This window comes from Rousettus aegyptiacus, unplaced genomic scaffold (genome assembly GCF_014176215.1).
Source record: "Rousettus aegyptiacus isolate mRouAeg1 unplaced genomic scaffold, mRouAeg1.p scaffold_m13_p_4, whole genome shotgun sequence".
Taxonomy (NCBI): domain Eukaryota; kingdom Metazoa; phylum Chordata; class Mammalia; order Chiroptera; family Pteropodidae; genus Rousettus; species Rousettus aegyptiacus.
The window spans coordinates 156,969,348-156,996,416 of record NW_023416307.1 but is presented as its reverse complement, the minus strand read 5'-3'; the positions used below and the strand labels follow the sequence as shown (position 1 = coordinate 156,996,416).

Below are 27,069 nucleotides of genomic sequence, written 5' to 3'. Positions count from 1 at the left end.
TGGCCCAGCAGAGGCTGCACCCAGGGGTGCCCACAGGCGCCACTGCCTTCGCCCTGAACCCTCTCTGGGGGAAGACGCCCCTCACCACCACCACTGTTACCAGGAGCTTGGAGCCAGGGGAGACCCAGCCTACCCCAGAGAAGCTGCCGAGAAGGGGCAGACAGGCCTGGATCCATAGGTGTGGGGTGGGGCGGGGCGGGCCGAGAAGCTGAGAAGTGGGAGACGCGAGGTCTGGGAGGGCCGAGGGCTTCCCGCGGAGGAGCCGCTGCAGCCGCCCCGCTCCGTCTGCGGTCCCATGCTGCCCCCGTGCGGGCCGCCGCCGCTCCTGGAACCCCGCGGAAGGACAGACGCCTGGGCTGTGAGGCCCGCCCAAGGGCGGTGTCTCCAAGCCTCTGCCCCGACCCCCAGCCCGGCACCGCGCGCTGCCCGCAGCCTTTCCTCCGGAGCTCCGAGTCCCAGACTGTCCAAGGAATGTGAACTTAAGAGCTTATCTTCCAACTGCCCACCCCTTTCTCACCCTCCATTCCTGGAAATTTGGCGACCGCGTGCACACTCTGAATCGGGGCGCCTGCTGTCTCTGGGAGGGGTCCATGGTTTGGAGGAAATTGCAGAAATGACCCTCGTATGGGGAGCTGGGTTTTGCCTCCCTCCATCACAGCTCTGCCCTCTGGGGCGACCCAGAACCAGGCGGCCTCTCGCTGGGGAATTTCTGAGCAGATGCAAAGACCCAGTGCTTAGGGATCCCTCCTCTCTACCTCTGCGTTCTTCTCGCCCACAGAGAAAACATCCTGGTTCTGACAACCCACTCCCGGCCTCTCTCATCAGGGCACCCTGGTGGTCCCTGTCTCTCTGGAACCTCAGGACTGAGGGGACCCAGCACCGAGAGCTGTCACCTCCCTCCGTCCTGGCCTTCCCTCACATCCTGCCGTGTTTAGCACTCACTTGCCACTGACACATTCTTTCCATAAGCCCTGACTCCCTCCCCAGGCCTTGCAGAGAGAAGGCATGGCGGGAGAAGGAAAAGAAAAAGCTGGGACGGAAGACAGTGAGCACCTGCCTGCACTCAGCAAGGTGTTTAGCGCTTTACTCAAATTACCCAATTTCACACTGCGAGGCCATTGCGGTTTCTGTCCCCAGGTTACACTCAGAGCTGAGGCTGAGAGAGCAAAGAACTGGCCCAGCAGAAGTGCTGACCCTTATCTCTATGAACTCCCTGCAGGCTGGCTGGCCTCTTGCCTCCTGACCCTGCTTTCTGCCTGGATTTCTGAAATGTGTACATTTAATTCCTCAAATGTTCATCAGGTCCCCACACGCACCCGGGACTGCGCCAGGCATGGATCCCACTGGGGCTGTGGTCTGGACAAGGCCACTGCAGGCCACATGGCTCGGGAGGATCACACTCAACCCCGCCCAGCTCATTGAGGCCTCATGTCTTCCTCTGTCTTGTGCCTGAGGCGGAAGATGCTCTGCTGGGTCCAGCTAGTGGCTCTGTCCAAGGTTAGACCACAGAAGATGGCCTCCCTGTGTCCTTGAGATGGGTAAGAGCTGATCGCTCACAGAGGGTGGGAGTGTGTCAACTCTAGAAGGGTTAAGGTCCTCACCTTTTTCTGTGTCAGACTCCTTGGACATCTGGTGCTGTTTACTGAACTCTTCTGAGAATAATGTTTTTAAATAAGTAAAATAAAGTAGGATTACAAAGGATTTTCATGAACAGGAAAAGATGTCCACAAATTATGACTGAATGAATGAAATCAGGTTACAGGAGAGCTTGCATAATGAAGTTCCATCTACGAAGAGGGGAAGAGAAGGGAAGGGGAGAGCGAGCTGAGGGAAGGAGGGAGGGAGGAAGCACGTGCACTTGAGCGAGCAAGCTATCCCTCACGTACAGCTGTCTTTGACCCTGCCTTCCCTGTCAAGACTATGGCCCTCTGCCTGCTCTGGCACTGTCATAATAGCCTGGCAAGACCGAGTCCTAAGCAGGTGTCACTGCTCACTTTTTAGGAGCTGTGGGAGCTACAACCCCGCTGGCAGGCCGGCCACAAAGGGGGCAGCCTAATCCCTTTAAAATCCTCACAACCCCCACCCCCCCCGCTGGCTTCTCTTTCCCAAGGATGCAGCAGTCAAACCTTTGCCGCTCTGTCCCAGCCTGAGAACCTGACTCCCCGGCAGGCATCGTGCCACCTCCCCACCCCGCCTCCTGCATTCCCCGCCTCTGCCCACCAGCTCCTCCACCTGTTCTCAACACTTCTCAAGGACTCTGCTCCTGCAGACACCTTCCTCCTTTGCCTTAACTATTTCTTTGTTGGCACTAGGTCACTCCATCAGCATCTGAGCCTGCCCTTCATTCTCCTAACTCACACCTGCCAGAGTCCTCTCCCCCTTTTCAGGAATGCTCGATAAGGAGTTATCTGCAGATCCTGCCTACACATCCTTCTTCCCCCTCACTCCCAAACTCTGTGCAACATGCTTCGGTCATTCTGAGAACCTGCCTAACCAAGGAATGTCCATTCCACAGGTGTTTGTTAAGCTCCTGTCCTACATCAAGTGCTGTGCTAGGCAATGGGAAAATGAACACTGCCAAGCCAGTCCCAAACATGATGCTTATGCCAATGGACATATACACAAGCAGAGAAAGATCATAATCTTGGAAAGTTCTATGAGAGCGGCAAACAGATTGAGAGGACACAGAGACTGGGGATTAAGGGTAGAGGGTCTCTATTTTAGATAGGGCAGTCTAGGGAGGCCTCTCCAAGAAAGCACGCCATCCAAGGAGCAGGGAGAAGGTGGTCCAGGTGGACAGGATAACAAGTACAAAGTCCTTACACAGGAGCAAGCATTTGTGCTTGGCAAGAAAAAAGTCCATGGGCTTGGAAAGAAGCGAACCATAAGGAGAGGGTTGTCAGGGTTAAGGAAGGAAAGGAATTTATCTCCAATGCAAGAGGAAGTCCTTGCAGACTTTAAATGACAAGATCTGATTTTTATCTTAAAAAGCGCCCTCAGGCCACAAAGATATGTGGACAATGAACTGCAGGGGTAAGAGGTGAAGAGGGCAAGAGAGTAGTTAGGACCCAATGCTCATTCATTTTGAATGTCCAAGAAGCATGTCACATTAAATGAGTCTAAAAAGAAACATCTGGATCAGTGGTCCCCCGAAGGCAAAGCAACAAAACTAGGCTCTCTCCCAATCTCCCCCATTTCGGTAAACAGCAACCACAATTCATCCAGATGTTCAAGCCAAAAACGTAAGGGCCACCTTGGCCTCCTTCCTCTCCCTCATCCCTGCATTCCAAGCCCAGTCTACTCTCTTTCCTTTTCCCCTGCTCTCCTTCCCTACCGCCCCCACCCTGGTCAGGTGCCATCCCTCCCCAACTGTGTCCAGCACTGGCGTCCTCACGGCCCTCTTCTCCTCCATCCCGACAGAAAACTCCACGCAGTAGCCAGGGGTATTTTTTAAGAATAGAAATCTGTCACTCTGCCTAGCACAACCCTCAAGGATTCCCTTCGCCTTCAGGACTCTAATGAGACCTGGGCCCAAGACCCAGCCCAGGAGGAGGAGAAAGGAAAGGTAAGACCGGAAGGGGCGGAGCCCGGCTCGTGGCACCGCCTGCCCGCCTGCCTTGCGCTCTCCCGGCCTTAGGAACTATTCTTCTCGGCTCCGGGGGAAGCTTTTCCAGTAGTACCTTCCGGCCTTGACGACCCTATTTCCCGTGCTGCACCGCGGCCTTCCTCTTTCTCTTCCGGTCCCAGGCCTTTCGGGAGCCGCGGGATTCGGTGAGTACCGGCCGCGCGGCATCCGAAGCCATCCGCGAGGCGCGGACGGCGGCGGGGCGCAAGCACCGGGCCGGCCGGGGAGACTGGCTACTTGGCTGTGGGGCGCGGAGGCTGCGGGGCGGGAGTGATGCTCGTGGGGACCCGAGGAGTGGATGGGAGGGGGAGAACTCGATTTACGGATAGAGCGCAACCTTGCGGTGGCGGTGTTGGTTTCGGGGTACTATTAACCTGATTTTACGGGGACTGGCGTCTAGTGCAGAGTGAGTCGAGGCGGGTAGAGGCCGCAGGTGCAAGGCGTTTGGGCTGCAGCCTTATTCTGGCTTCTGGCCTCGCGTTCTCCCGCATCAGGGCGGCAGAGGTAGGCCCCGCCGCAGAACCCCGAGCACTGATCTCCACTTTCGATCTCCAGGTGCAGACATGGCCAAGTCCAAGAACCACACCACGCACAACCAGTGTAAGTTCCTCTGGCCCAGCCTCCGTCTCACGTCCCAGACCCTAGCGAGGCTCAAGGATACTGGGGCAAGGCAGGAAAACACATTTCTAGTGTGGACGTAGTGCTTGTTTTTTAGTACTTGTTTTCAGTCAGTATTACTTCTGGGGTTATAGGTTTAGAAGCCACGGGGGGTCCACTGAGAGCCCCACAGTCCTCTGCACTCAGTGATAAGGGGTTTCCTGGATCTCATTACCTGCTCTGGGAAGTAATGGTTCTCCAAAGCTTGCCAGCTGGGTGGTCATTTTTAGAAGAAACCTCTTTTTTGGTCGTAATTCTTTTTTTTTTCCCCCCAAAGCCCGAAAATGGCACCGAAATGGCATCAAGAAACCCCGATCACAAAGATATGAATCTCTTAAGGGGGTAAGTGTGCACCAAATCACACACAGGTGTGTCTGTTTGGTTCCAGCTTCACCATCTGCCTGTGCACCGTCATGAACTGTCCTATGTCTTACCAGGCCTGCCAAAGCCTACGATTTTTTTCTCTACCCAGCCACCTTTTGCCTGAACTTCAGGCCCTACCAGACCCATAATAAAAAGCTTTACTTGGCCTTTTCCAGCCCAGGATGTAAACCATGGTCAGGTGCAACCTGTCTCCTGAGGGCAGTTTGTCTGACCATCTCCCTTGCCCACCCAGAGCACTTCAAGGGAAGGAATGGTCTTGTTTGTGCGTACTACGTACGCTCTGAGCCTTCCGTTCCATCTTGACTAGCCATAGGACCTTGATCTGATCCGGTGCTGGGCTTGCGAAGTTTCCTTCCAGTACTGGAGAATGCTACGGATCAGCTAAGAAGGCTGAGGCTGTAGGGTCTGAGTAGAACTGAACCCTGTCACTGATCCTTGGTTTCTTATTCTACGTAATTTGCTGTGAATATGTTGTACTAGATTTAGTATTTAATTGATACCTTCCGTTAAGGGGGCGGGATGTCCCTGAGGAGGTTTCAGGACGCATCTGTAGCCCAGCAACCCTGGCAGAGGGGGCAGTCTTCGTTCTTTCCTTCCACACTCATTTGAGCTCTACTAGATTCTGGGCATGTAGCCCGGAGGATGCGCTTTTATATTGCATGGCAGAAGGCGATATTGGCTTCTGGGGTGGTAGTGTGTTTCTTTGCAGATAGTTTACTTTAGCCTTCAAGGGTTACTTGATACACTGTCTAAGCCCCCAGTAGGCCTTTGCTGGAGCCTGATAGTCTCCGGGGTACCGCTCTGGATGACTTGGTGACCGCCTGTACCTTTCCTGCCTTCCAGGTAGACCCCAAGTTCCTGAGGAACATGCGCTTTGCCAAGAAGCACAACAAGAAAGGGCTGAAGAAGATGCAAGCCAACAACGCCAAGGCCATGAGTGCACGTGCTGAGGCTATCAAGGCCCTCGTAAAGCCCAAAGAGGTCAAGCCCAAGATCCCGAAGGGTGGTAGCCGCAAGCTCAATCGACTTGCCTACATCGCTCACCCCAAGCTTGGAAAACGTGCCCGTGCCCGTATTGCCAAAGGTCTCAGGCTCTGCCGGCCAAAGTCCAAGGCCAAGGCTCAAACCAAGGCCCAGGCCCAGGCCCAGGCTGCAGCTCCTGCTCAGGCTCAGGCTCAGCCTCAAGCTCCAGCTCCCAAAGGTGCCCAGGCCCCCACAAAAGCTCCAGAGTAGAAGTCCGTCTGCCGACATGAGGATGGAAGGACTGGTGTGACCCTGGGCTGCTGTCCTCCTGTGCTGTTTGTACAAATAAACCTGAGGCAGGATCTGTCAGCCTGCGTCTATGACCTCAGGGCTGGGGCTGGGGCTTGGACGGGGTCGGCGCCTCCATTTTATGTGGGAGAAGAATTCAGCCTTCTCTGGATGACGGTGTGGTTGGGCGTTGGAGGAGGTAGTTCCCTGGAGTACGGGAAGGAGCTTGGTAAATAAATGGTTGGTGGCCTGGGGAAGCCGGGGCACAGCTTGCTGGACTGAGCGGGCTGGCGAGGAAAGGGGGAAATGCCAGAAAACCATGTTAAGCCTTGAAACTTACACAGAGGGAATGGGGCCCTTTTGAAGAATTCTCCATCTGGCTTGAGGTGTTCCAGGCTTAGGGAGTTCCTAGTGCACCTGGCTGGCATCCACTGCTCTGGCTTGTGCCAGCCCCCTTGAGCGCTAGAAGCCCTTGGGTATGGAGGGGACTGTTCCGGGACGTCGCGCTGCTGGGTCACGCAGATTGGATCGTCGTGTCCTGCAGGGAGGCCTGGCCAAATGAGGGAGACCTTCCTGGGCCGAGGGGCCCCTGGAAGTGAGGAGCGCAGCACCTGCTTGGGGAGCGGATACGCTCCAGGTGATGTTTACCCGGTGTTTGCGGAACTTGACAGCTGCTTACACAGCAGTGATGATTTCGCAGAGTCCCCAGGACCTGGTACCAGGTGTGAGCATCCATGCTGAGCGTTGGGTTCGCGGAAGAGGGAACGCACAAGGCGGAAGGGGTTAAGCAAGGTTTATCGTAGCAGAGTGACAGCGAGGCCGAGCCTAAGGCGTCAGCCCCAAATGCAGTGGGACCTGGAACATGGGCTTGAGGAAGCTCAGGAATGTTCCGGGCAGATAGAGTCGTGGAGGAGGGGGAAGTGCAGTGGAATGAGGCGAGCGTGAAGCGCCGCCCACCTGGCTGCGAGGCCCGGCTCCCACCCGAAGGGGCGGAGTCTGGCTTCCCCTGGGGGCGGGGTAGGCATAGGGCCCTCCTGGACCTCAGCCCCACACCGCGTCAAGACAGGACGGCGGGCACTCTTGGCGAAGATTTGGGGGATGCTAGTCTTGAGACTGGGTCCGAGCTCTGGGGAAGGTTCGAGGGGAAAGTGAATGTCCAGGAGGGAAGGGACCTGGGAGGCTAACCCAGAAGCAGAAGTGGCAGGATCTGCTCACCACAGGCAACCTCCCCCCCCCCCCCCAAATAACGAGGCCGCCAAACCCTGTTGTCCTTGGAACTGAAACTACTGGAATCGGCAGTGGGGTATGCTGCTGGTTTGGGACGGGTACTTTAGGCCACTGGAGGTGAGGACCGTTCAGTCTCTGGTGGGGCCCTGTCATCCTGATGCAGTTGGGACCCATGGACCTGTGCTGTATGTGGACCAGTACATGCGCCGTTCAAAGGGGTCCTGGTCTGGCCTGTCCCCTACCTGTTCACAACAGGAAGCATACCTGTCCCTACACAGCCTGGCCAGATTCCCGAGGCCACAGCTACGTTTACCCCCAGAGATCAGGCTACAAGTGTCAGTCATAGAAGAAAACCAGAAGTCCTAATTCAAGTCCGTACTAAATACCTGTCTTTCTGACCTTAGACTTGGGCCGTTCCTGTGGCATCCGGTTACAGCTCCCTGTGCCATCTGTGCCATCATCTGAACTGAATGTTTTGTTTTTTATACCAGACGAGACTGCTAATAGCTCTTTTTTTGTTGACACATGAAATCTCAAAGTCCCTAAGTGGTCCAACCCCAAGCCTAGGTGACCTGTTAGCACACTGGTTCAGGTCCGGGGTGGCAGGCATGATGGATTGCTACTTTAGATTTGCCTTTATTATTATTACTTTTTTTTTGCGTGTGTCTGTATTGCTGTGACTGTGTCTCTAGCACAGGTAATTGGAGACCAAACCAGCTACCTCCCTGCTACGGAAGGCCCTGGCTGACCGCCTAGGGCACCTCAAGGAAGGAGCTGGGTGTGTGAGATTGTAAGAGCCAGTCACGGGGGCGGAGTGTGGAGAGACTTCCATGACATGATGCTGTGGCTCCTGCAAGCTCGGCCCAGGCCAGATGGGGATGGCGTCCCGTGACCCGCTCAGCCTGAGCAGCCTCTCCCCCGTGGCCCAGTGTGCTGGTCCCTGGACCAGCCACTGTCCTGCCCCTGACAAGGATGCGAGGCGGTTCCCCATATCTGGAACAGGTCACGCCCCTGTGCCCTGGCTGTCTGGCCTGGTCTGTATAATCCCTCAGCACTGCCATGTCGCACGGACCATATCCATGCCCTCAGACTGAGTAGCCTGCCTCTTTGGTCTTTCCCTGCCCTCCGCTTATAGAGGTTGATTTTCAGCCTCGGGGCTTTTCCCCGGGTCCATGTGTCAGTGCTGGGAGGCAGGGCCCTCTCTGCTGGGCCCCCTGGGTCAGCCGCTTCGCCTGCAGTCTTAGTCCTCCGAGGGACCAGTGAAGCCAGTAGGGGAGTGGTGACAGGCCTCCTGTGGAGGGCGTCAGATGGAGCACTGCTTCTGGTCACACTTGGTCCTCAAAAGCGGCCTCAGTATGGCGGTTATGTAATTTGTGGTCCAACCCTGGGTACTTGGGAGGCTCAGAAAGGGTCGCTATTAATCACACTGGGGCAGCAGGTGCAACCCTGGCACGTGGTCCCCTGCCTCTGAAGGAGGTGTTATATTATCTTTGTTTCACAGTAAGGAGCCTTTTTCAAGATCACACTGCTAGGAAGGGGTGGAGGTAGCGCTGACACCCAGGTGACCCACGCAGGGCCCCAGGAAGCCAGAGCCAGGCCGCCGGCTCCTGACAGTCATCCTGGCGGGCTCTGTGGGTGGCCAACTGCCCCCACCAGCTGGTGTCAGATAGGAGGTGGGGTCTCAAAGGGACCAGGAGCAGGTTTTGTGTCCTGAAGCTGGCTTGGCCTGGCCTAAGGTCACCAGGTCGGATGGCTTCCAGAGTGAGGCCTGTGCTCCAGTCCCCAGGACAGGGGCCATGAAGACTCTCCTTTCCCATCATCCTGCTGCAGTCTGAAGGGGGAGGCTGGACCCCGATCCCAGGAGACCCCGGGTCAGGGGCTTCACCTAGGCCTTCTTCGGTGTGCAGCCCTTCGCCCCCAGCTGCACGCAGGGCCTGTGTGCAAGAAGCACAGCCCCCTGGTCCTGAGTCTCAGGTCATGTCTCCATCACCTCCAAGCTGCGCAGTCTCGGGCAAGCTATTCCCGCAGAACTTCTAAGGTGGGCACAGTGAAACCTGCATCAAAGGGCAGCTGTGAGGCCTGTGGGAAGGTGAGGGGCTGGCCAGGGTGCTGGGCCCCTGTCAGAACTCCATGAGCTGGGTCATTCTACTACCAGGACTAAGCCCGCAGGCCACAGAACCAGGCCCTGGACTTCCCTTCTGGCCATAGCCAGGAGCTTCCAAAGCCAGCCCTCCTTGTCTCCCAGGCACTATGCTTAGGGAGGTCAGAACAGGACCAGATCTGAGCAGTAGAGGAGCAGGATCTGGTCTCAGGGTCACAGCTGATACTTTCAGCTGCCTGGGGCCCTGGCTAGGCTGACAGACTGAAGCCCAACTTGTGGGCCACTCTGGCAGAGCCATGACCCCTGCCCAGGGTGCTGGAGACCCTCGGATGAGCTGACCTGGTCCACCAGGGCTCCTGCCCCTCTGGGACCCATGCTCTCAACACCAGAGCGGAGGCCACACCCCCTTCCTGTCAGCCCGAGGTTTTGACAAATGCCAGTGGTCATGCTTTGCTGGCTGTCCCTCTGCCCCACATCTGGCCTCCAGTTCTGGTCCTGTTCCCGGAGCCCGAGTGTGCTCCCAGAAAGCCAGGCGTAATCCCCTGAGATCTTGGCCTTGGTGTCCCTCTCCATGGCGATGGTATCCCTGGCCTCACAGGTCAGATACAGACGTGGTGGTGGCCACTGAGAACGGGAACCCTCGCCGCTGGACACAGACGTGGCGAGGAGGTGCAGGGCGGGTGTGCTGTGCGGGAGGACGCGGCAGAGCGCCGTGGTGGGGACGTGCCCAGAGCCAAGCTCTGTTTCCTCATCTGTGAAATGGGGATGGGAACAGCATGTCCCCAGAGAAATGAGAAACCCTGCTCCATGAAAGTCCTTGCTGCTAGTACTTTAGAAGCGGCCTCTGTCCACACACAGCCTTTATTGCCGGGCAGTGGGGAAGGGTCCTTGGCACTGGTCGGGTGGAAGCCGCAGCGGTGGAGGCCAGGGAGCGAGCGGCTCAGCCGTCACTGGGCAGGGCGGGCACGCTGGCCAGGGCGGACAGCAGCCGTGCGTATATGTCGATCCCGCGGAGGAACACGTCCTCATGCAGTCGCTCGTCGTGGTCGTGCAGAAGCACAGGCGTGCGGTTCATGGGTGAGAAGCCCAGAGCCGGGATCCCTACCTACAGGGGCAAGGAGGAGCGTGAGGGGAAAGGCCAGCCCCCGGGGCCCCCGCACTGCCCACTCTGCTGCCAGCGGCTCACCGCGCGGAGGTAGCGGCTGTCGGTGGCGGCGGGGAAGATCTCTGGCTCCAGGGTGAGGTTCCTGCAGAGGGGAGAGCCTAAGGAATGGGGAGGTGGGGGGCAAGGGAAGAGGAAAGGGGCGAAGGGTGGTGGAAGGCGGGCAGAGGAAAGAGGGAGGGAAGGGGGAGAGGAGGGCAGGCCAGGACACGCACATGTCCTTGAAGACCCCGCTAAATGCAGCCCACCAGGGGTCTGAGTCATCAATGGATGTCACTCGGGACTCCAACCACTTCTGTGGGGAGGAAGAAAATGGCAGCGTCAGGACAGGGCCTGAGCATCCTGTATTTTCATAGGGTGGGTGTGTACCTGGCACAGGGCACGCGCCCGCCCCCCACCCACTGCCCAGGTCTCCAGCTGGCTGGTTCTGCACGCCCTGTCAGGTCCTCAAAGGCCGCAGGTCTGGGACCTTCCGCTGCCCCCTGCTCTCTTACTTCCTGTCCATTCTTCGGATCCCAGCCCGGGTACCCCTTCCTCAAGGGGGCTCCCCGACCTCTCGGACTGGTCATAATACTCCAAGTACGTGTCTCAGACTACAAGGTCCACCCTTTCCTGGACCACACATGTTCATACGTATAGAGAAGTAATATGAACACGTGATTTACGTCTGCGACCCCTTTCGCGCCGTAAGGATGAAGAGCTCAGGACCACGTCTGCTCCGTACGCTGGTCCCCAGCCGCCAGCAGTGGTCTCCCCCAGCTCACATCTCTCAGAGCCGAAGCGATGCCCACGTGTGCGTGGGCACACCCGGCACGCCCTCCTACGGTGACACACACTTGGCAAGCCCAGTGTCCCCAGCTCCCACGACACCCCCATCATAGGTTCGCAGTTGATACCTGAAGGATCTCGAAGGCGACCCCCTTGCCAGCCGCCCGGCACCAGTCCTGCAGCTGTTCCTCAAAAGCCTACGAGAAGGGAGATGAGCTGATCCCTCGAGATCCCTAGGATGAGCCTCTAGGACAGGATCGAGGACCTGGCTCCCTCCTCCAGACCCGGGGGGGAGATGGCACCTTCGGGTCCACGTCTGGAGCTAAGCGGAAGTCAAAGCCGGCACTCATCATGGCAGGAACCACGTTGTACGCCACGCCGCCCTCCAGTTTAGTCAGGTTCACAGAGGTCACAGCCCCCAGCTTCAAGTGGGGGTTTGACTGCAGCCTGTGGTGGGGGCCCGGAGCAGGAGCAGCAGGGGCAACAGCCGATGGAAAAGGAGGCTCGGCCTCCCTCCTCTGGACACAGCCTCCCCGCCCAGCCCCCTCCCAGGCTGGCTCACCTCTGCCTCTCCTTCTCCCGGAAAGCCAGAACTAGGCTCACAACCTTGTGCTAGGAGAGCGTAAGGTCAGGTGTGAGGGAGGCCCTAGGACAGACCCCGGGGATCCCCGAGCTCCAGCCCCGTGTGCCACCCACCAGCTTCTCTGCGGCTGTGTCCTCGATGAATCGCGAGGCGTGGCCAGGGTTCCCGGTGCTTATGAACAACACCCCTGGGAGACACAGGGGGGAAGGGGTGGCTTCAGCACAGGAGGGGCTGGGAAAGCACTTGGCCCTGGGGTGGGCCCGGGTCTGCCCCCCCAGGAGGCACAATGCAGGGCTGATTCCTGCCCTGAGGGAGGGCCTGACCTCAGAATCTCGTCAAAGAGAAGCCCAGGCGGGAAGGGGCTCAGAGGCAGAGGCCCTGAGTTCCAGGCCTCCCTGGGCCCCTGCCTCTTCTGGCCTAGTCTCCCGTCTGCACAGAGATGCCCTCCCCCAAACCCGTACTCACACCAGATGCTCCGTTCACTGTAAAAGACAGTGAAGGCGTCAGTGGGGTTGGCCAGGCCTAAGGAGGGAGCAGAGGGGTTCAGGGGGTGGAGTGGCCCAGCCCCGCCAGCAGCATCCCTGGCCCCTGCTGGCCACTCGGTGGCCTGCCACCCTGCTCACCCTCATCCAGGGCGAAGCCAGCCCTCAGTGCCTGGAACTCAGGCCGCCGTACAAACAGCTTCATGCCTTTGTAGCCCCCAACCTCCTCATCTATAAAGAGGGACAGGAGATGAGAGAGATGTTCCCCAAACACTCCCTCCCCCAAAGGTGCCCCTCACCGAGCCACCCCTACCAGGCACAAAGGTCATGTGGATGGTTCTGGGGAAACGGTGGCCCTCGGCCTTCAGCCTCCTCACGGCCTCCAGGTACCTGAGGGGCAGCGAGAGGGTGTAAGCAGGTGCCGAGGGAGCCACCACATGCTTGGGCGGGAAGGGCTGGAGCCCTAAGGCCTGGGCCCTGCTCTGCCACAGCCGGGCAGGGGACTCGGGAAGGTCCCTGTCCCTCGGCCTCCCCATCCATGCGGTGGTCATTGCAGCAATGCCTGCCCAGTGTAAGGGGTCAAGACGTTCCTCAGTCCTGAGGTTCTCCGATCACACTCTGGGCTCTGGGTCATTCCGAGGGGCCAGCGGGGCACTGTGGGGAACTGGGAATGGCTGGCACTCACTGGATGCTGACACACTTCATGTCCTGGGCGCCCCTGGCGTAGATGTAGCCCTCGGCATCCTTGAAGGCCTCGAAGGGGTCATGGCTCCAGTGCTCCTGGAGGCGAGGATGGGAAGGGGGGCCCACGCCCTGAGTTTGGTTCTGTGCCCACTGTGGCCCTGCCTTAGGAGTCTGCTGGAGGGTTGGGGTGATGGGGGCGCAGTGTCGAAGGGGACAGAAGAGGGCCGAAGAGGACAGTGGACTGCCCCCGCCACGGGCATGGAAGAGCTGCTGGACAAAGGCTGCTTGAGTGGAGTGATGCCGACTGAGGTCCAGTCAGCGCCAGGGCCAGCGCCGGGAGGGGGCTCCCTGAAGCTGAGTGGGGGAGCATCTGCCTCGTCTTTGTCCCCCACACCCCCTCCCTCCCCCAACACACGCACCTTGAATACGGGTACCACATCCATGTGGGAGTTCAGCAAGAGGGAGGAGAGTTTAGGGTTGGTGCCTGGCCAGGTCAGCACGGTCACCACAAAGCCAGGCGCCACCTGGAGAGGGCCAAGAGGGGATGTGGTCAGTGCAGGGTGAGGCGGTTCCCCCGGCCCACCACCTCTCCCCACGCAGGGCCCCAGGCTCACCTCCACTTTCTGACAGCCCAGGCCCAGCTCGCGGGCTCTCTCCTCAAGAAAGGCCACAGCAGCCCCTGGGGACACAGAAAATCTTGGGGCTGCTCCTGCCTACGCAAGCCTCCCCTGGGCCCAGGCAGAGCCTGGGGGCACTGCCAGAGATGGGCACAGGCCCTGAAACGAGTTACTTCCTTCTCAACACAATCCCACATCCCTCAGAGACACCTGTACTTCTGTCCCCAGGGCCAGTCAGTGACCCTTTGTGGGAGACCGGGTGAGAAGTCCAGGGTTAGAAGCTGATTTAATCGTTACCTTCCTTAACGGTGGGGAAACTATGGCACAGAGACATGATAGTCATCCAAAGTCCCTCAGCTTTAAAAACACAGCAGGAATTTGGACTCAGGTGTACAATTGCAGCCACCAAGTCTGACTCCGTAAGGGCTGTGGGCTTTGTCCTGCCCCAGGAGGCCTCTGGAGGCCTCTTCTTGCATGTGGCCGCCCCAGTCTCCCCTCTTGCACCCAAGCCCTGGAGAGTGAAGCGAAGTTGTTCCTTAATTAGCCATTGGGGTAACTTTTGGAGGAGCACGGCCTCTCCAAGCACGTCCCTCCCCGACCCGGAGCGACTGCAGAGCTGGCCATGGACCTAGGGAATGGCTAGAGGGGCTGAGGCACCATTTGGGGCATCAGAGCGGGGCTCCCCTGGGTGACAGGAGATGGAGCCTGTTTAGGGCTCAGTCCTGGGCCCCGAGGCCCCAGAGCGGGCCCTGAAGCCTCCACGTCCTCACCGTAATCGGGATCAGGATGGACGGTGCGGATGCGCAGGTACCGACGGAAGAGTGTCACAGATGGGTGCTCGCTCTCGTGACTCTCGCTGGCCATGTCGCTGTGCGTGGTAAGCTGGGGGCAAAAAGAGTGGCTACCTACCCCTTCCAGCCGCTGGCACCCGATGGACTCCAACTGCACACAGCCCCTCCCCGGGGCGGTCCCCGTAACTCTCACCGGGAGAGGACGCCCTATTTCGAGCCCCCATTCTGCCTTTCGGCGTTGTGCTGCTGTCTACTCCCAGCACATTTCCTTATTTAATCCCCCAAAGAGCCCCCGAGAAGTTCGTGCCTCTGCGCTTTCACTTTGCAGGAGAAAGCTGAGGCTCGGAGAGGTTCCGGGACCGCTGGGGAGCAGCAGGGCCAGGTTTGAAACCAGACATCGGCTCCCCACGCCCCGCTCCAAAAATGCGTCCCCGATTTCTCGTAGTTCATACCGGGGAGGCCCTGATCCCCCTACCTCTCTCCAGGGCTCTCCACCTCTCTCTCTGCTGGGCTTGGGCCCACGTTCGCCTCTCAGCGTCCGCCTGGGACTGTGGCTGCGAGTCAGGGTCCTGCGAGGTCTCGGGCTCAGAACCAGCCCTCGCCCACCACGTGGCTGGACTGGGATCCGGGTCGGGACCGAAGACCGAGGGTTTGGGCTTCTCGGCTCCACCTGGTCGCAGCCTCTGCCGGGTGATTAGAGGCGCGGATCTCGCCTTCGGACGGGGAGACGCAGCTTGGGCCGCCAGCTCCGCCCCGCAGCGACGGAGAGTTCCCAGCTGGCCCCACCCCTCCCGCAGGACACGCCCCGGCCCCGCCCCCGGCCCGGTGCAGCCAGGTCCCGAGGGTCCCTCCCCCCCAACCCCGAGGGCTCCACCTCCTGCAGCCTCCGGATTGGGCCGCCAGAGAGGCGGGCGGCCGCCGACCCCGAAAGCGTGGGCGCCACGTCACTCTCCGGGCTCAGCGCGGCAAAGTCCTGCGGGAGCTGGCCCCTGACTGCTCCCCTACTTTTCCCCTTTCTTGTCTCAGCTCCGCAGGGAGGGGAGGGCCTCCCTGGCTGCCTCGGTCCACTGAGCGGAGAGGTTATTGATTAATATCTGTCCCCCAGGCTGTGATCTCCAGGAGGCTGTCTCGTGTAACCGCTCCCGTCCGTGACAAGGCAAAGGGCAGACAGAAGCCCAGACGACGTGCCAGGAATGAAGGATAAAGGGACGGACAGGAGCACGTGACCGCGACGTGGTCATGTGAACGAGGCGCTGTGTGTATCAGTGACTATGACCACGTGTATGGTGGTTGGGTGTGACAGCGCGTGTGTGACGCCGGATGTCAGTGTGAGAGATGGGGACACTGCACCAAAAGCATGTGGGTGACAGGCTCTTGACTGACCCTGTGCCAAGCTCCCTGGGTCTTCTGCAGCCACCAGAGAGGGCGGATAAAGACAGGTGTCCCAATGGCCACCCACAGGCTGCACACAGCTGTAGCTGCTCACTTGTGTGCCCAGCTGCCCTTTGGACCCTCAGGTCCGGGGGGCTGAGTCAGCCTGGGCAGGCAGGGTTGAAGACTTTCACCCCTGGGCCCAGAGGAGGCAGGCTGGGAGGGGAGGGAAGAAATCCATCCCAGCCCTCCTGGGGGTTAAGTCCTGGCTACTCCCCCACACGTACCCCAGGGGAAGTGGGCTTGGTGGTTCCCCAGCAATGCCACATCGTTAAACCATTAAACCGAATTCCTCACTGCCCCGCCCCCCCCCCCCCCCGCACACACACATGTATACAACCTGCCCCTTTGGCCTTAAGTCCTAGATTCCTGACTCACTCAGCTCAGCTGCCAGGCCCTGGATTTGCCACCAATCCCGGGGGTCACGCAGGAGTAGTAATATGCCCACTCCCGCAGCACCGCGTGGCCCGGAGCGCCACTGACTCAGACACGTCCAACCCAGAAGCCACGTGTGTTAGTGACCATCACGCCCGTTTCACGGCTGCGGAAGCCGAGCGGAGAGGCGAGGGCAGCCCGCTAGGAGGCAGCCGCGCCCCTGCCCTCCTCCCAGGCTGCTGGAGCGCTCGCTCAGGCCCCCAGCCCCGAAGCGGTCCCCACTCTCCTCCCGCTCCCGCCCCACCTGCACCCCACCAGGAAACAGGGTCTGTCACTCCCCGGGCATGACAAAAACGCTTTTATTTACTGTGTCTGTGAGGTGCAATGAGAGCTCCTGACTGGGCCTGGCCCTCTGGCCTCCGCCCTCCCACCCCAGTGGGGACTGGTCCGGACCCTCCAAGCTCAGGCCAGGCCCGGGGCCTGGGCAGTGGGTGAGCTCAAGGCAGGTGGTCAAGGAAGGCAAGGAGGGCAAGGTGGAAGTCCCTCGGCTTGTGGAGGTAGCAGGCATGGCCTGCGTCACGCAGCTTCACCACGGAGTGGTTGGGCAGGTGGCGGAGCCGCCGCAGTGACTCCCGGGCCAGGACGCGGTCCAGTTCCCCATACAGGATGAGAGTCGGGGTCTGTGGGGCAAGGCAAGGGGCTGTGATCCTGGGGCCTGGTGGGGCCTGGCCCTCAAGCCACCTGCTTAGGAAATCCTCCCCAAACACCCATCTCTTCCATCCAGATCAGGGATGGGGCCGTGTGTCCTGCAAGTGAGTCCTTTCCCCGCAGGACTTGAGCCATGACAGGAAGCCAGTACCTTCACGGCCCAGAACTGTTCCTGGGTGTAGTTCTGGGTGGAGGCGGGTGCGATGGGCACGAATCCGCGCAGCTGGTGGTGGCTTCGCATCAGGAAGGGCAAGGTGTAGTGGCCGCTCAGCGAGGGGCTCACCAGCACGGCATTCTGCACCCCCAGGGCCCGCAGCACACGCTCCAGCAGCTCCGCCCGCCCGGCCTCTGTGCTGGCCTCCTTCGAAGGTGCGGAGTTCCCAAAACCTGGGAGCAGGAGGCACCACTGAGGGAGGCTGGGAAGGAGCTCAGGACCGCTGCTCACCACGGTGGGGCAAAGAGATGGGGAGCAGCGGCACGTGGCACATCTACCCCAAACGTCCCAGAAGCTATTTTTTTGTACTGTGATAGGCCTGCTAAAAAAACATCTTTCGTTCATCATATCGGCAAAAGTAAAAAAGACAGATAAGTTGTGGGGAGATGGGCACTTTCATACGTGACTGACGGCAGGAAAAAATCCATGTAGCAGTTTTGGAGGGTAAGGTAATATTTGTCAAAATTTAAAAGATGTGTGTCCTTGACCCAGCAATTGTCCTTGGTAGCTTACCCAACAGAAATTGTTGGCCACATGCTCAAAGAAGCATGTCAAAAGATGCTTCGGCTTCAATACTTGAGCATGTCAACAGAGCATTGCAAACTCTAAGCCAACGTACACACCCACCGGTAGAGGAATGGCCAGCTAGAAGCTGTGCACCCCTCCACTGGCACGCGCCGCAGAGGGGGAGCTGCACGGCGCTGGGCGTGATCCCTGAGACGCGGTGCGGGGGGAGAAAAACAAATCGCAGATAGGTTCACCAAGCAGGCCGGACGCCGACCCCGTTTACGCCCCCGCCACACGACCCTGCACATCGTCTATGTCTCTAGGTATGGAAACGCCCCCAAAAGGGTCTGGCGCCCCCAAGCTGCTCAGAGAGGTGAGGGAGGGAACTGTGGCGTGGGTCTCTGAGGGTGTCGCTCGTTTGATTTTTTAATGACAAGTGGCAGCATAGATCGTTTGTACAGCTAAATGAACAAACAAACAAAAAGCTCCCTCGTTTGTGGTAAAAAGGACAGCGACTGTCCCCACGCCATCTCAGGGAAGCGAGTCACGTTTCCATTTGCTCCGTGATGTGCGACAATCCACTCTGTAGTTTGCAAGGGCAGAAAACAAAGACACAGATCTTTGCATGCTGTCATCTCATACTGCCACCAGCCACTGCTTGTCCAGATACTGGGGTCCGAGATGTCCCCGAGTCACATCTTTGGCCTTTCCTGCTCGCCCAATTCCCCCCTCTGGGGAGCCGCCCCCTCGTACCTGCTGCAGGCTGCCTCCCCAGGCCCGGGGGGGGGGGCTCTCACCTGGGAGGTCAAGGGCCACGGCTCGGTAGCCGCGCTGCGCCAGCAGCTGCAGTGTGCCCAGCTGCTCCCACGTGTGGGAGTTAAAGGCCTTTCCATGGAGCAGTACCACCTCCACCCTGCGGGCACACAGCGGGGTGAGGGCCCTGCGGGTCCGGCGGTGGGCACACAGGGGGGTGAGGGCCCTGCGGGTCCGGCGGTGGGCATATGGGGGTGCGGGTCTTGCAGGTCCGGCAGTGGGCTCAGGGGGGGTCACACGGTGGGGTGAGGGCCCTGTGGGTCTGGCGGTGCGCACACAGGGGGGTGACCACCCTGTGGGTCTGGCGGTGGGCATACGGGGGTGCGGGTCTTGCAGGTCCGGCAGTGGGCTCAGGGGGGGTCACACGGTGGGGTGAGGGCCCTGTGGGTCTGGCGGTGCGCACACAGGGGGGTGACCACCCTGTGGGTCTGGCGGTGGGCATACGGGGGTGAGGGTCTTGCGGGTCCGGCAGTGGGCTCAGGGGGGGTCACACAGGGGGGTGAGGGCCCTGCGGGTCCGGCAGTGGGCATACGGGGGTGAGGGTCTTGCGGGTCCGGCAGTGGCCCACTCTCTTCCTAGGCTTATCCCACTGGCCTCCCAGGCCCTGAGCACCCTTAGCTGAGCTGAGGTCCCACACAGGGACACCCCATAGGCCTAGTCCTTCCACTATACCCTAGGGTCAGCACCCACCTGCGTGCCCGGTGGAGTGGGAGCACCTCGCGGTAAAAGATGGGGGAGTCGCCAGGGGTAAGACCAGCCAGGATTGTGACATTGGGGTCTCCCCAGAGCCAGGAGGTCTGCTCGGGGGGGCCTGGCAGCCCCACGTACAGTAGCAGCATGAGCAGCAGGCCTAGGCCCAGCAGGGCTACCTGGAACCGGCTCATGGAGGCCTGTACCACAGTCTGGAGGAGGAGAAGAGAGGGAGAAGAGGCTGGGGCTGAGCCCCGACAAGGCCCCCTGGGCCCCGCCCCCAAACCCCACCCAGCAGCCCCCAGCAGAGGACAAGCTCAGCCCTTGCCCTGCCCCCCGCTCTGGGCAAGGGTCTGTGGCTTCACACACAACTACTCCATATGCCAGAGCAAGGGCTCAGGTACCCCACGGCGTGAGAAGGAGCACCTGAGATGTCCCCCCGGCACACAGCAGGCTCAGAGACCGCTGCCGTCACCGCCAGCTAACACCGCTCCCGTTCACTGAGTCCTCTGACAGCTGGGCCCTGTGCTTGGCCCTTCACGTACAAGGGCTCGTGAATTCACACGACACTGGGGAGCAGACCTGACTATAGGTCTCTTACAGATAAGGACACTGAGGCTCAGGGGGTAAATGCTCCTGCCCAAAGTGCAGTAAGCAAGTAGAGGAACTGGGATTCGAACCCAAGGCTGGGCTCCTAAACACTGAGCCACACGCGGCTCCCCAAGGCAGAAGGCATGGTGCTGGTAGGTGACGGGTGAACTGGAGCCCTGCGGGTGGGTAGAGTGGTGAGGGGTGTCACGAGACATCCCGCTGAGGGCACCTCTGGAATTTTTTTTTTTTTATCATATTGCATATAGTACTGCTAAAATCAGAATGTGTTTTACACCTGATGGGAATATTTAATGCTCCACCCCAGCTATTAGGTGGGAGGAGGGCTCGTGGAGAATTTGTGGAGGAGGGAGAGCTGAGGCCCGAGGAGACGCGGACCCAGGGAGGAGAACAGGACACTTAGAAATGGAAAGGGCGGCATGGAGGCCGGAGAGAAGAACGACCACGTCCCCAGCTTCACGCCAAGTCCATGACCTGCTTCACGGGCTCCTCCAGTCTGGCTCCTTCGCATGCCCAGAGGACAGACCTCGGGACCCAGGACCCAGACAGAGCAGTCAGCCCTGGCTTTGAGACCCGCTCTGCCACTTCTTGGCTGTGAGTTTTCAGTTCGTCAGTAAAATGGGGAGGAGAACCTCACCGCTGCCCTCCCAAGCCTCCTGTGAGACTTCAACAACACAGCGGCCTTGGCCAGGAGCTGTCCTGTCGTCATCTGGGGGGCCTCGGGGGAGCATGCCTCCTTGCTCCCAGATTCCAGTAAACACATCTTTATCCAGTGCCGACTGCGGGCATTGGCCTGAGCTCGGAACTGGAAACCTGTATCCAGCTCCACCCACTTCTCTGGGGGTGTTTCTCCAGAGAAACATCCCACCCCCAGACTCCCAGGTCAGGCGGAGACCCGGGAGCTGAGCGGAGGAAGTGCCCGCTTTTCTCTTCCCTCTGACCACGACCAGCCTAGGATGCCGACCTTCCCGGCCGCGGTAGCTGAGGTTCCCGCCAGGCGGGGCAGGAGCATCAGCTCTGGACCCCACCACGCAGGTGAGCCTGGGGCACAGGACGCGCCCCTCCGGGTAGCAAGGGGCGGGACATCGGCTGTTGCCTTGGCAACCCAGGGAGCTGGAGCATTAGAAAACCTGGTCTAGCAGCTACAGATACTGGGGGCAGGGGCTGGAGAAGTCCCCGTGTTAGGACCTTGGCATATGTGTTGACAATGACAGGTGTGTACACACGTGCCCCCATGTGCTTTCCTTTTGCACGCGCTATTCCCTACACGTACATGCAGCCTCTTTGTACACACGCTGGCCACACATGCGTAGGCAGACAGACGGACACACACAGAGACCATCAGAAACACACACGCGGACATACAGGTAGTACACACCTTCGAAATCACACGCACGCAGAAAATACACACAGTAGACAGACAGAAAACAAGCGGGCGGACAGACCGACACATTCTCCAACACAGGGACAAGAAACACCGACACACAACACCCCGACACACGGACACACGCGTACAGCCAGACCCCCAAGGATACACGCAGACAAAAGCGCGCGCGCGCACAGCGCACGACCACGGGCACGCTGGCTTCCCCAACGCCCGCCGCTCCCGCAGGACTCTGCCTCGGGACGCCGGGCAAGGGGTGGGGCGAGCTTGGCCCGCCCCCGGGCACCCTGCAGGCCGCACTCTCTGGAGACACTCACCCGACCGACCGAGATGACCCGGCCGGCCTCCGCCGCGCGGGCCCCGCCCCTGCGCAACAAGCAGCCAAACAGTGCGGCGACCATGGCGCTGCCTCGGCGGCTCCGCAGGCTCCTGCCGGCACTGGGTGGCTGAGAGCGCGGCCACCAAGGCGCGCTTGCGCAGTCCGCAGTCGCAGGCCCAGCTCCTGGTAGCCCCGACCCACAGGGGACTGGGGGCGGCGCCCCGCAGCCCGCAGGCCCGGCCCCCTGTCCAGGTTTTCTGGATTGTTTTCGGCCCGAGAGCTGGGCGGAGAGCCACCCGGCTTCTTCCCACCCTCCGCTCTCACTCAGACTCCCGTCTGTAAAGTGGGGCTACGGTTGACGGTTGTGTTAAGGACTGAAGGACCGGTCAAGCCTTAGAGCAGTATCTGAGTAAATGCCAGACATTACTGTCATGCGGCAGCTCCAGGTCCTCAACCTCTTCCCTAGCCTTACAAAATGCACTCAGGCCTGTGTACACTCAGAGCCCAGGGTGGCCTCTGGGCTCCCTCGCATCTCTGCGGCACCCATCCTGGTTGACAACGTGTGACCGACCTCTGCTCTGCTCTCAGGCTCAGGCACCGTTTGGCGACGAAGCCCAGCACCGAGGCTGCGCGGAGCGCGCAGGATTCACTCCTTTATTGGCGCCCTGAGAGGAAGGCGACATCACACTCATTCTACAGCAAAGAGGCTCGGAGGCGTTGGGCTAGCGATGAAGGCTATTTGGCTGGACGTTGCCGGAGTCTCGCCCTCAAACCTGTCGGGCCTCAACTTCTTCATGCCTGCCTGGCACACGATTCCGGGCCTGGGCGGTCCAGTCCAGCCTGGGGATGAGGGAGGAAGAGAGAAGGGAGCAGCAGAGATGCGACTCCCCAAAACCCCTCCCCATCAAGGGGCGCTGTGTGGATGTGGGGCGGGTGGCCAAGAGTCTCGGGCCGCGCCCAGCCCGGTGTTTCGGGCACGTGGGGGCATGGGGCTTGGGGAAACCGAGTCCGGTGTGAGAAGATACACCTAGCAGCACCGACCGGTCCTGCGGCGACTTGTGGCCACAAGAGGGTGCCCCGGAGCACGGCCCGGGCCCCGCCCCCTGCGCGGCCACATTCCTGCTTACGCGCTCCCAGCCCCTGCCCAGTCTCCGTTCTGCACCAGCACTCGCCCGCCTCGTGTCTGCGCGAATTCACGCAGCTCTCCAGGTACCTGCCCTGCGTGCGCCCTGGACCCTCTCTTCCTCTCTCCAGTTAGAACCCCCACCTATCTCCCCTTCCCAGCTCGTTTTCCCAGGTCCCTTCCCTCGCGTCTGCCTCCGCCCCTTCCGCGAGCGCCCTACCAGGCCCAACAAGCCAGAACTGAGGTCCTCGGAGGGGACAGTGGCGGCATCGGTGACTGCGCCCCTGACCTCGGCGTCAGCGCACTGAGCACTCCGCGTCCCTTGCGGGCGGGAACTCCAAAGCCTTTCCCGGCTCGGCGCTCCCGTTTCTGCTTCCAGATAATGCATCTTTTACTCCAACCCCGACCCCCTCCCAGCGGTGTCAACCTACGACCCCGTAACAGAGCCTTGAAGAGGAAGAGGTTCATAAGCAAAATAGTCAGCTACTTACTGTTGACTGAGCACTTACTTGCTTAGTACCAAGTGCGAGGCCCCGCGCATGCGTCGCCTCATTTACTCCTTTCAGCCGCCAATGAGCTAAGTATTATTGGATCATCTCCATTTGCGGAAAAGGATAACAATGAGAACAATAATCGTAATGGGAGTCCCGTGTATTGATTTTTTTTCCAAGCGCAGGCACCCTCACTACCAATTTTTTTCTTTTTAGCTTGTTAATTCTTGATCTAGACTTCAATGTCCCGTAATTCAGATGAGAAAGCTAAGGTCCAAGGCCATGCAATTAAGTGAGTGGCAGAGGCAGAAACAACACCTACGTTTTCCTCACCCTATAGCACCTTCTGAGAATTCTGGAAGCCTCCCGTAGACGTCCTTGCTGCTCCTCAGGGACCCCCTCACTCCCCCGCGTCCCCTTCCCGCAGCCTCCCTGCTCTGCCTGCCTGCAGGCTGCTCTGTGGCTCATCAGCCCGGCCTTGAACCGCAGGTGCTGCGCCAGCACAGGGCAGTATGGCCGGCGTGGAGCTGCACGAGGGCACCGTCCAGGTGCAGGGCCAGAGCCTCTTCTTCCGGGAGGCGCGGCCGGCCGGCGGGCAGGCTGCGCGCTTCTCCGTGCTGCTGCTGCACGGCATCCGCTTCTCCTCCGAGACCTGGCAGAACTTGGGCACGCTGCACAGGCTGGCCCAGGCTGGCTACCGCGCTGTGGCCATTGACCTGCCAGGTACTTCCGGGGTAGGCTTCTGGACAGGGGTGGTGGGGGCCTCCCTGGGGGCCCAGGACTGGGGGCTGGCGGACAGGAGGGACCTAGCCAGGCTGGGCCATGAGCTCAACAGGGCACAGTGCACACTGCAGGGACCTTTGAGCCTCTCTAGTCTTGATCCAGATGCCTGGACATGCCCAGCTGCTTCTGTGTCGCCCGGGTCAGTGTCTCAGTGTCTCTGGGCCTCTGCTTCCTCATCCGTAACGGGAGATAACCACACTCCTAGTGAGAATGGAATGAGATTATCCGTGGAAGGATGTGACCAGTACCTGACACGTAATAATTGTGCTCAGTCAGTTGGAAGCAAAATATTTTGATCGAGCCATTCCCATAGGCTCTGTTAGAAGCCCTGGCACCTGTGGGGGAGGGCAGGACCTGGTAGGTGGCTGAGCCCCTAGTCTTGATGCCAAATAGAAAGCATTAAGCTGGGTTCTGGGAGAGGCGGGGCAGTCCCAGACTGCCAGCCACAGCCCGCATCAGCAGGCCCCAGCCCCTGGTGCCCGGTGTGGAAGGGTGGGCTGACCTGCCCCCCTCATGATCACCGCTGTAATGGTTTCACTGCCCAGGGGCGGGCCTCCAGGCCCTGACCTGATTGATTTTGACAGTGGGTTGGGCGGAGCTTCGAGGCTAAGTTCTTGAGCTAACCTTTCAGAGGGAAGGTAGAGACTAACTGGAGGGGAGGTACGTGTGTAGAGCCAGCCCCTCAGCCGCTGTCCTGGACGCGCTCACCCTACCGCCCCTTAGTAGTTAATTTTCACAACGCTCCCAAGTGGCAGATGCTTTTGCCATCTCCTTTTAACAGATGGGGGAAACTGAACAGCTGAGAGGGGCCAAGGGGACTTTCCCAAGGTTGCATAGACAGTAAATGGAAAATTGGGACTTGGACCCAGCTGTGTTGGACTTCAGGGCCTGATTCTTTCCAGGGCACCGTACTGCTGGGGGAGTCGGGCACAAACACGAGGGACGTGCCTCGTGCTTGCCACTGATAGGACTGATATAGGCTGCTGTACGAATAAACTCAGGCACACTTCATGTTGCAAGAACCTGGCACAGAATGACTAACCTAGGAGGGCTCCCTGTAGGAAGAGACCCTTTCTCTCGTTTTCCCACCCACTGCCCTTGTCTTGTCTGTTCTACACCTGAATCCCTGCAGGTCTGGGGCGCTCCAAGGAAGCAGCAGCTCCTGCCCCTGTCGGGGAGCTGGTGCCCAGCAGCTTCCTGGCAGCTGTGGTGGACGCCTTGGACCTGGGCCCCCCTGTTGTGATCAGCCCATCACTGAGTGGCATGTACTCCCTGCCCTTCCTCACCGCCCCTGGCTCCCAGGTCCGGGGCTATGTGCCAGTGGCCCCCATCTGCACTGACAAGATCAATGCTGCTGACTATGCCAGTGTCAAGGTATCCATGTGTGAGAGCCTGACACGCCCCTGCCAGGAGCAAGGAAAGGTCCTTCCTGGCGCCCTTCCCATCTGGGGACTGGGAAGCCAATGGATGGCTTTTGGGGGAGCTGAACCACCAAATGCTGCCCTGCTGGTTTAATTAGCAGATTACTCTGCCAAGACGGACATAAATCCACATCCCTGTCTCTTGGGAGCTGGCCCCCTTCACTCCGCTAGGCTAGCTTGTCTCTACCCCACGTTTGGGGTGACCCCTGGGAGAGACTGAAGTCATGAGGAGGGCTGAAGCCAATCTCTAGGAGGATGGGGCTGGTGTGGTAGGTCCCTGTTGACCCTGCCTCCTTTTCCTTTCTCCAGACCTCGACCCTTATTGTATATGGAGACCAGGACCCCATGGGTCAGACCAGCTTTGAGCACCTGAAGCAGCTGCCCAACCACCGGGTGTTGGTCATGGAGGGGGCGGGACACCCTTGTTACCTTGACAAACCTGAGGAGTGGCATACAGGGCTGCTGGATTTCCTGCAGGGGCTACCCTGAGGCCCAGCCCTGCTGCTGGGGGTGGGCTGCTTGCCCGCTTCCTCTCCATGGGCTCCTTCTTGCTCATCACACACATGCAACAGGTGTGACTGTCTGGGGGCCTGTCTTAGGGGGTCTGTCTGTCTTTTCTTCTTTCTCTTGCAGTGATACACTGAGGAGGTGAAATCCAGAGCAAAAAATTCGGGAGCCAAGGGACTTGATCTTGTGGAGGGTAACCCTTTAGATGAGCTTCTGCTGTGGGACCTCTTGCTCTGCTGTCCTCTGCTCTGCCCTGCCCGGCCTCCGCCTGCTGGCTCTCTCGGCCTCCTCTGGCTGCCCTGCAGAACACCTGCACTCATGGCCCCTGCCCCGCCTCGCAGGCCTCAGATACATGCACGCGACACACGTTCCCCACGCTCTCCGTGGGGGCTCTGCCTCTGACTGACACGCAGTCAGGTGCAGCTCTGCGTTGCGTGCAGACTCACCTGCATGCACACTTGTGCTTCCTGCACAAGCACTTGCACAGGCACATGTGCCTGCCCGGCTATGTAGCACCCCACTCTCTGGGAAGGTGGGGACCCCAGGGGACAGCCCTCGCAGGAGATGCGCTGCCCGGCTTAGGGTGTGGCCTGCTGCATTCCATTCGCCCACAGGTTGCAGGTGACTTCAGATCAGAGTCATCCCCCAAAAGGAGAGGACTACCCCTTTGACCCTCAGATACCCCTGCTTTCTCATCTTTCTGGAGGCTCCACACCCTCCCGGGTTATTAGGCCTGGGTCTTCTCAGCCAAGCTCGTTTGGTGCTCTGACGTTTGGGGGGGCGGCGAGGAGAGTGGAAGTCGGTGAAATAAAGTGATGCAATTAGACTCCGCAGGCTCTGCTGTCTCCAGAGCGTCGCCCCTCCCCCGCCCCTAGGGACTGGTACCGCGGGCCCCTCCTCCACCCTAGCGAGACCAGATGGTCCCCCTGCCCTTTGTCCACCAGACCAGATGGAGGGGAAGGGAGATTGGATTCCCCTCCCCACCCCCACACACCCAGGTGCCAAGAGACTCAGCTGTGGGGGGAGGTGGAGGTCAGTGGGACCGGGCTGAGCCGATTACGGGAGAGTGAGGTAGATCTGGTCCCCTGAGCGTGGCGGCAGGGGGTGCGGTGGGGGAAGGAGAGGGCCTGGGAACAGCCCAGCCTCCCCGTTCCCTACTAGAGTACTCGACTGCGCCGCCTCCTTTGCGACCCTAGCCCCAGAAGGAATTCGGGGGTAGCTTTGGGGGAATCGCGGGCGTAGTGGCACGGGTCACACCGCTCTCAGGCCCCTCCTCTGGCTGGTCGGGTAACCTGTCCCGCGCAGACTAAGGCCGGGCCTCGCGGAAGCCATGGGTGGTTGAGGGGTGCGGGTCTTGGTGGG

At 59.8% G+C, this 27,069-nt stretch overlaps 4 protein-coding genes across 9 annotated transcripts; 2 read left to right on the top strand and 2 right to left on the bottom strand.

Annotated features, from left to right (window-relative positions):
* Positions 1 to 3,683: 3,683 nt before the first annotated feature.
* RPL29 (ribosomal protein L29) lies at positions 3,684 to 5,998 on the top strand. Its single transcript, XM_016133186.2, has 4 exons — positions 3,684 to 3,771; positions 4,181 to 4,225; positions 4,560 to 4,624; positions 5,510 to 5,998. Exons 2-4 carry the CDS (start codon positions 4,189 to 4,191, stop codon positions 5,897 to 5,899), a joined length of 492 nt encoding a protein of 163 aa, XP_015988672.2. The 5' UTR covers positions 3,684 to 3,771; positions 4,181 to 4,188; the 3' UTR covers positions 5,900 to 5,998.
* A 2,616-nt stretch (positions 5,999 to 8,614) lies between these two features.
* ACY1 (aminoacylase 1) lies at positions 8,615 to 15,093 on the bottom strand. The gene is made up of 15 exons (XM_016133180.2): positions 14,808 to 15,093; positions 14,312 to 14,423; positions 13,539 to 13,603; positions 13,344 to 13,448; positions 12,926 to 13,020; positions 12,554 to 12,630; positions 12,382 to 12,471; positions 12,224 to 12,280; positions 11,872 to 11,945; positions 11,738 to 11,787; positions 11,478 to 11,622; positions 11,304 to 11,372; positions 10,623 to 10,702; positions 10,432 to 10,492; positions 8,615 to 10,350 (listed from the first exon to the last, which is right to left on the bottom strand). Exons 2-15 carry the CDS (start codon positions 14,403 to 14,405, stop codon positions 10,186 to 10,188), a joined length of 1,227 nt encoding a protein of 408 aa, XP_015988666.2. The 5' UTR covers positions 14,406 to 14,423; positions 14,808 to 15,093; the 3' UTR covers positions 8,615 to 10,185.
* A 1,382-nt stretch (positions 15,094 to 16,475) lies between these two features.
* Positions 16,476 to 23,125, bottom strand: ABHD14A (abhydrolase domain containing 14A). 3 transcript variants are annotated; one of them, XM_016133182.2, is made up of 5 exons: positions 21,381 to 21,923; positions 19,071 to 19,282; positions 18,365 to 18,480; positions 16,998 to 17,233; positions 16,476 to 16,818 (listed from the first exon to the last, which is right to left on the bottom strand). In XM_016133182.2, exons 1-5 carry the CDS (start codon positions 21,462 to 21,464, stop codon positions 16,636 to 16,638), a joined length of 831 nt encoding a protein of 276 aa, XP_015988668.2. In that variant the 5' UTR covers positions 21,465 to 21,923; the 3' UTR covers positions 16,476 to 16,635. The 3 variants fall into 3 exon arrangements, with proteins under 3 accessions (XP_015988668.2, XP_015988667.2, XP_015988670.2); XM_016133181.2 differs by lacking the exon at positions 21,381 to 21,923 and adding an exon at positions 20,317 to 21,174; XM_016133184.2 differs by lacking the exon at positions 21,381 to 21,923 and adding an exon at positions 23,015 to 23,125 and having other exon boundaries at positions 16,480 to 16,818.
* On the top strand, positions 20,600 to 26,540 carry ABHD14B (abhydrolase domain containing 14B). Of its 4 annotated transcripts, none has more exons than XR_004950401.1 (6): positions 20,600 to 20,714; positions 21,971 to 22,591; positions 23,486 to 23,719; positions 24,912 to 25,153; positions 25,510 to 25,900; positions 26,322 to 26,540. XR_004950401.1 is itself a non-coding variant. In XM_016133185.2 (5 exons), the coding sequence occupies exons 3-5, from the start codon at positions 23,509 to 23,511 to the stop codon at positions 25,687 to 25,689; spliced, it is 633 nt and encodes a 210-aa protein (XP_015988671.1). In that variant the 5' UTR covers positions 20,600 to 20,714; positions 21,971 to 22,591; positions 23,486 to 23,508; the 3' UTR covers positions 25,690 to 26,092. The 4 variants fall into 4 exon arrangements, 1 of the variants encoding a protein (XP_015988671.1); XR_004950399.1 differs by lacking the exon at positions 26,322 to 26,540 and adding an exon at positions 26,290 to 26,302 and having other exon boundaries at positions 25,510 to 26,090; XM_016133185.2 differs by lacking the exon at positions 26,322 to 26,540 and having other exon boundaries at positions 25,510 to 26,092.
* Positions 26,541 to 27,069: the final 529 nt, after the last annotated feature.

Bases quoted from the DNA above. Each gene is read 5' to 3' on its own strand.
- RPL29 (XM_016133186.2), top strand. From the start codon at position 4,189: ATGGCCAAGTCCAAGAACCACACCACGCACAACCAGT. The intron at 4,226-4,559 runs GTAAGTTCCTCT...TTCCCCCCAAAG, and splicing joins CCACACCACGCACAACCAGT to CCCGAAAATGGCACCGAAAT. The intron at 4,625-5,509 runs GTAAGTGTGCAC...CCTGCCTTCCAG, and splicing joins GATATGAATCTCTTAAGGGG to GTAGACCCCAAGTTCCTGAG.
- ACY1 (XM_016133180.2), bottom strand. From the start codon at position 14,405: ATGGCCAGCGAGAGTCACGAGAGCGAGCACCCATCTGTGACACTCTTC. The intron at 13,604-14,311 runs GTGAGGACGTGG...CTGTGTCCCCAG, and splicing joins CCATCCTGATCCCGATTACG to GGGCTGCTGTGGCCTTTCTT. The intron at 10,703-11,303 runs GTATCAACTGCG...TCCTCCCCACAG, and splicing joins TCGCCTTCGAGATCCTTCAG to AAGTGGTTGGAGTCCCGAGT.
- ABHD14A (XM_016133181.2), bottom strand. From the start codon at position 20,442: ATGTGTTTACTGGAATCTGGGAGCAAGGAGGCATGCTCCCCCGAGGCC. The intron at 19,283-20,316 runs GTGAGGTTCTCC...CTCCTCCTCCAG, and splicing joins GGAGGCTTGGGAGGGCAGCG to ACTGTGGTACAGGCCTCCAT. The intron at 16,819-16,997 runs GTACTGGCTTCC...CTTGCCCCACAG, and splicing joins AACAGTTCTGGGCCGTGAAG to ACCCCGACTCTCATCCTGTA.
- ABHD14B (XM_016133185.2), top strand. From the start codon at position 23,509: ATGGCCGGCGTGGAGCTGCACGAGGGCACCGTCCAGGTGCAGGGCCAG. The intron at 23,720-24,911 runs GTACTTCCGGGG...GAATCCCTGCAG, and splicing joins TGTGGCCATTGACCTGCCAG to GTCTGGGGCGCTCCAAGGAA. The intron at 25,154-25,509 runs GTATCCATGTGT...TCCTTTCTCCAG, and splicing joins CTGACTATGCCAGTGTCAAG to ACCTCGACCCTTATTGTATA.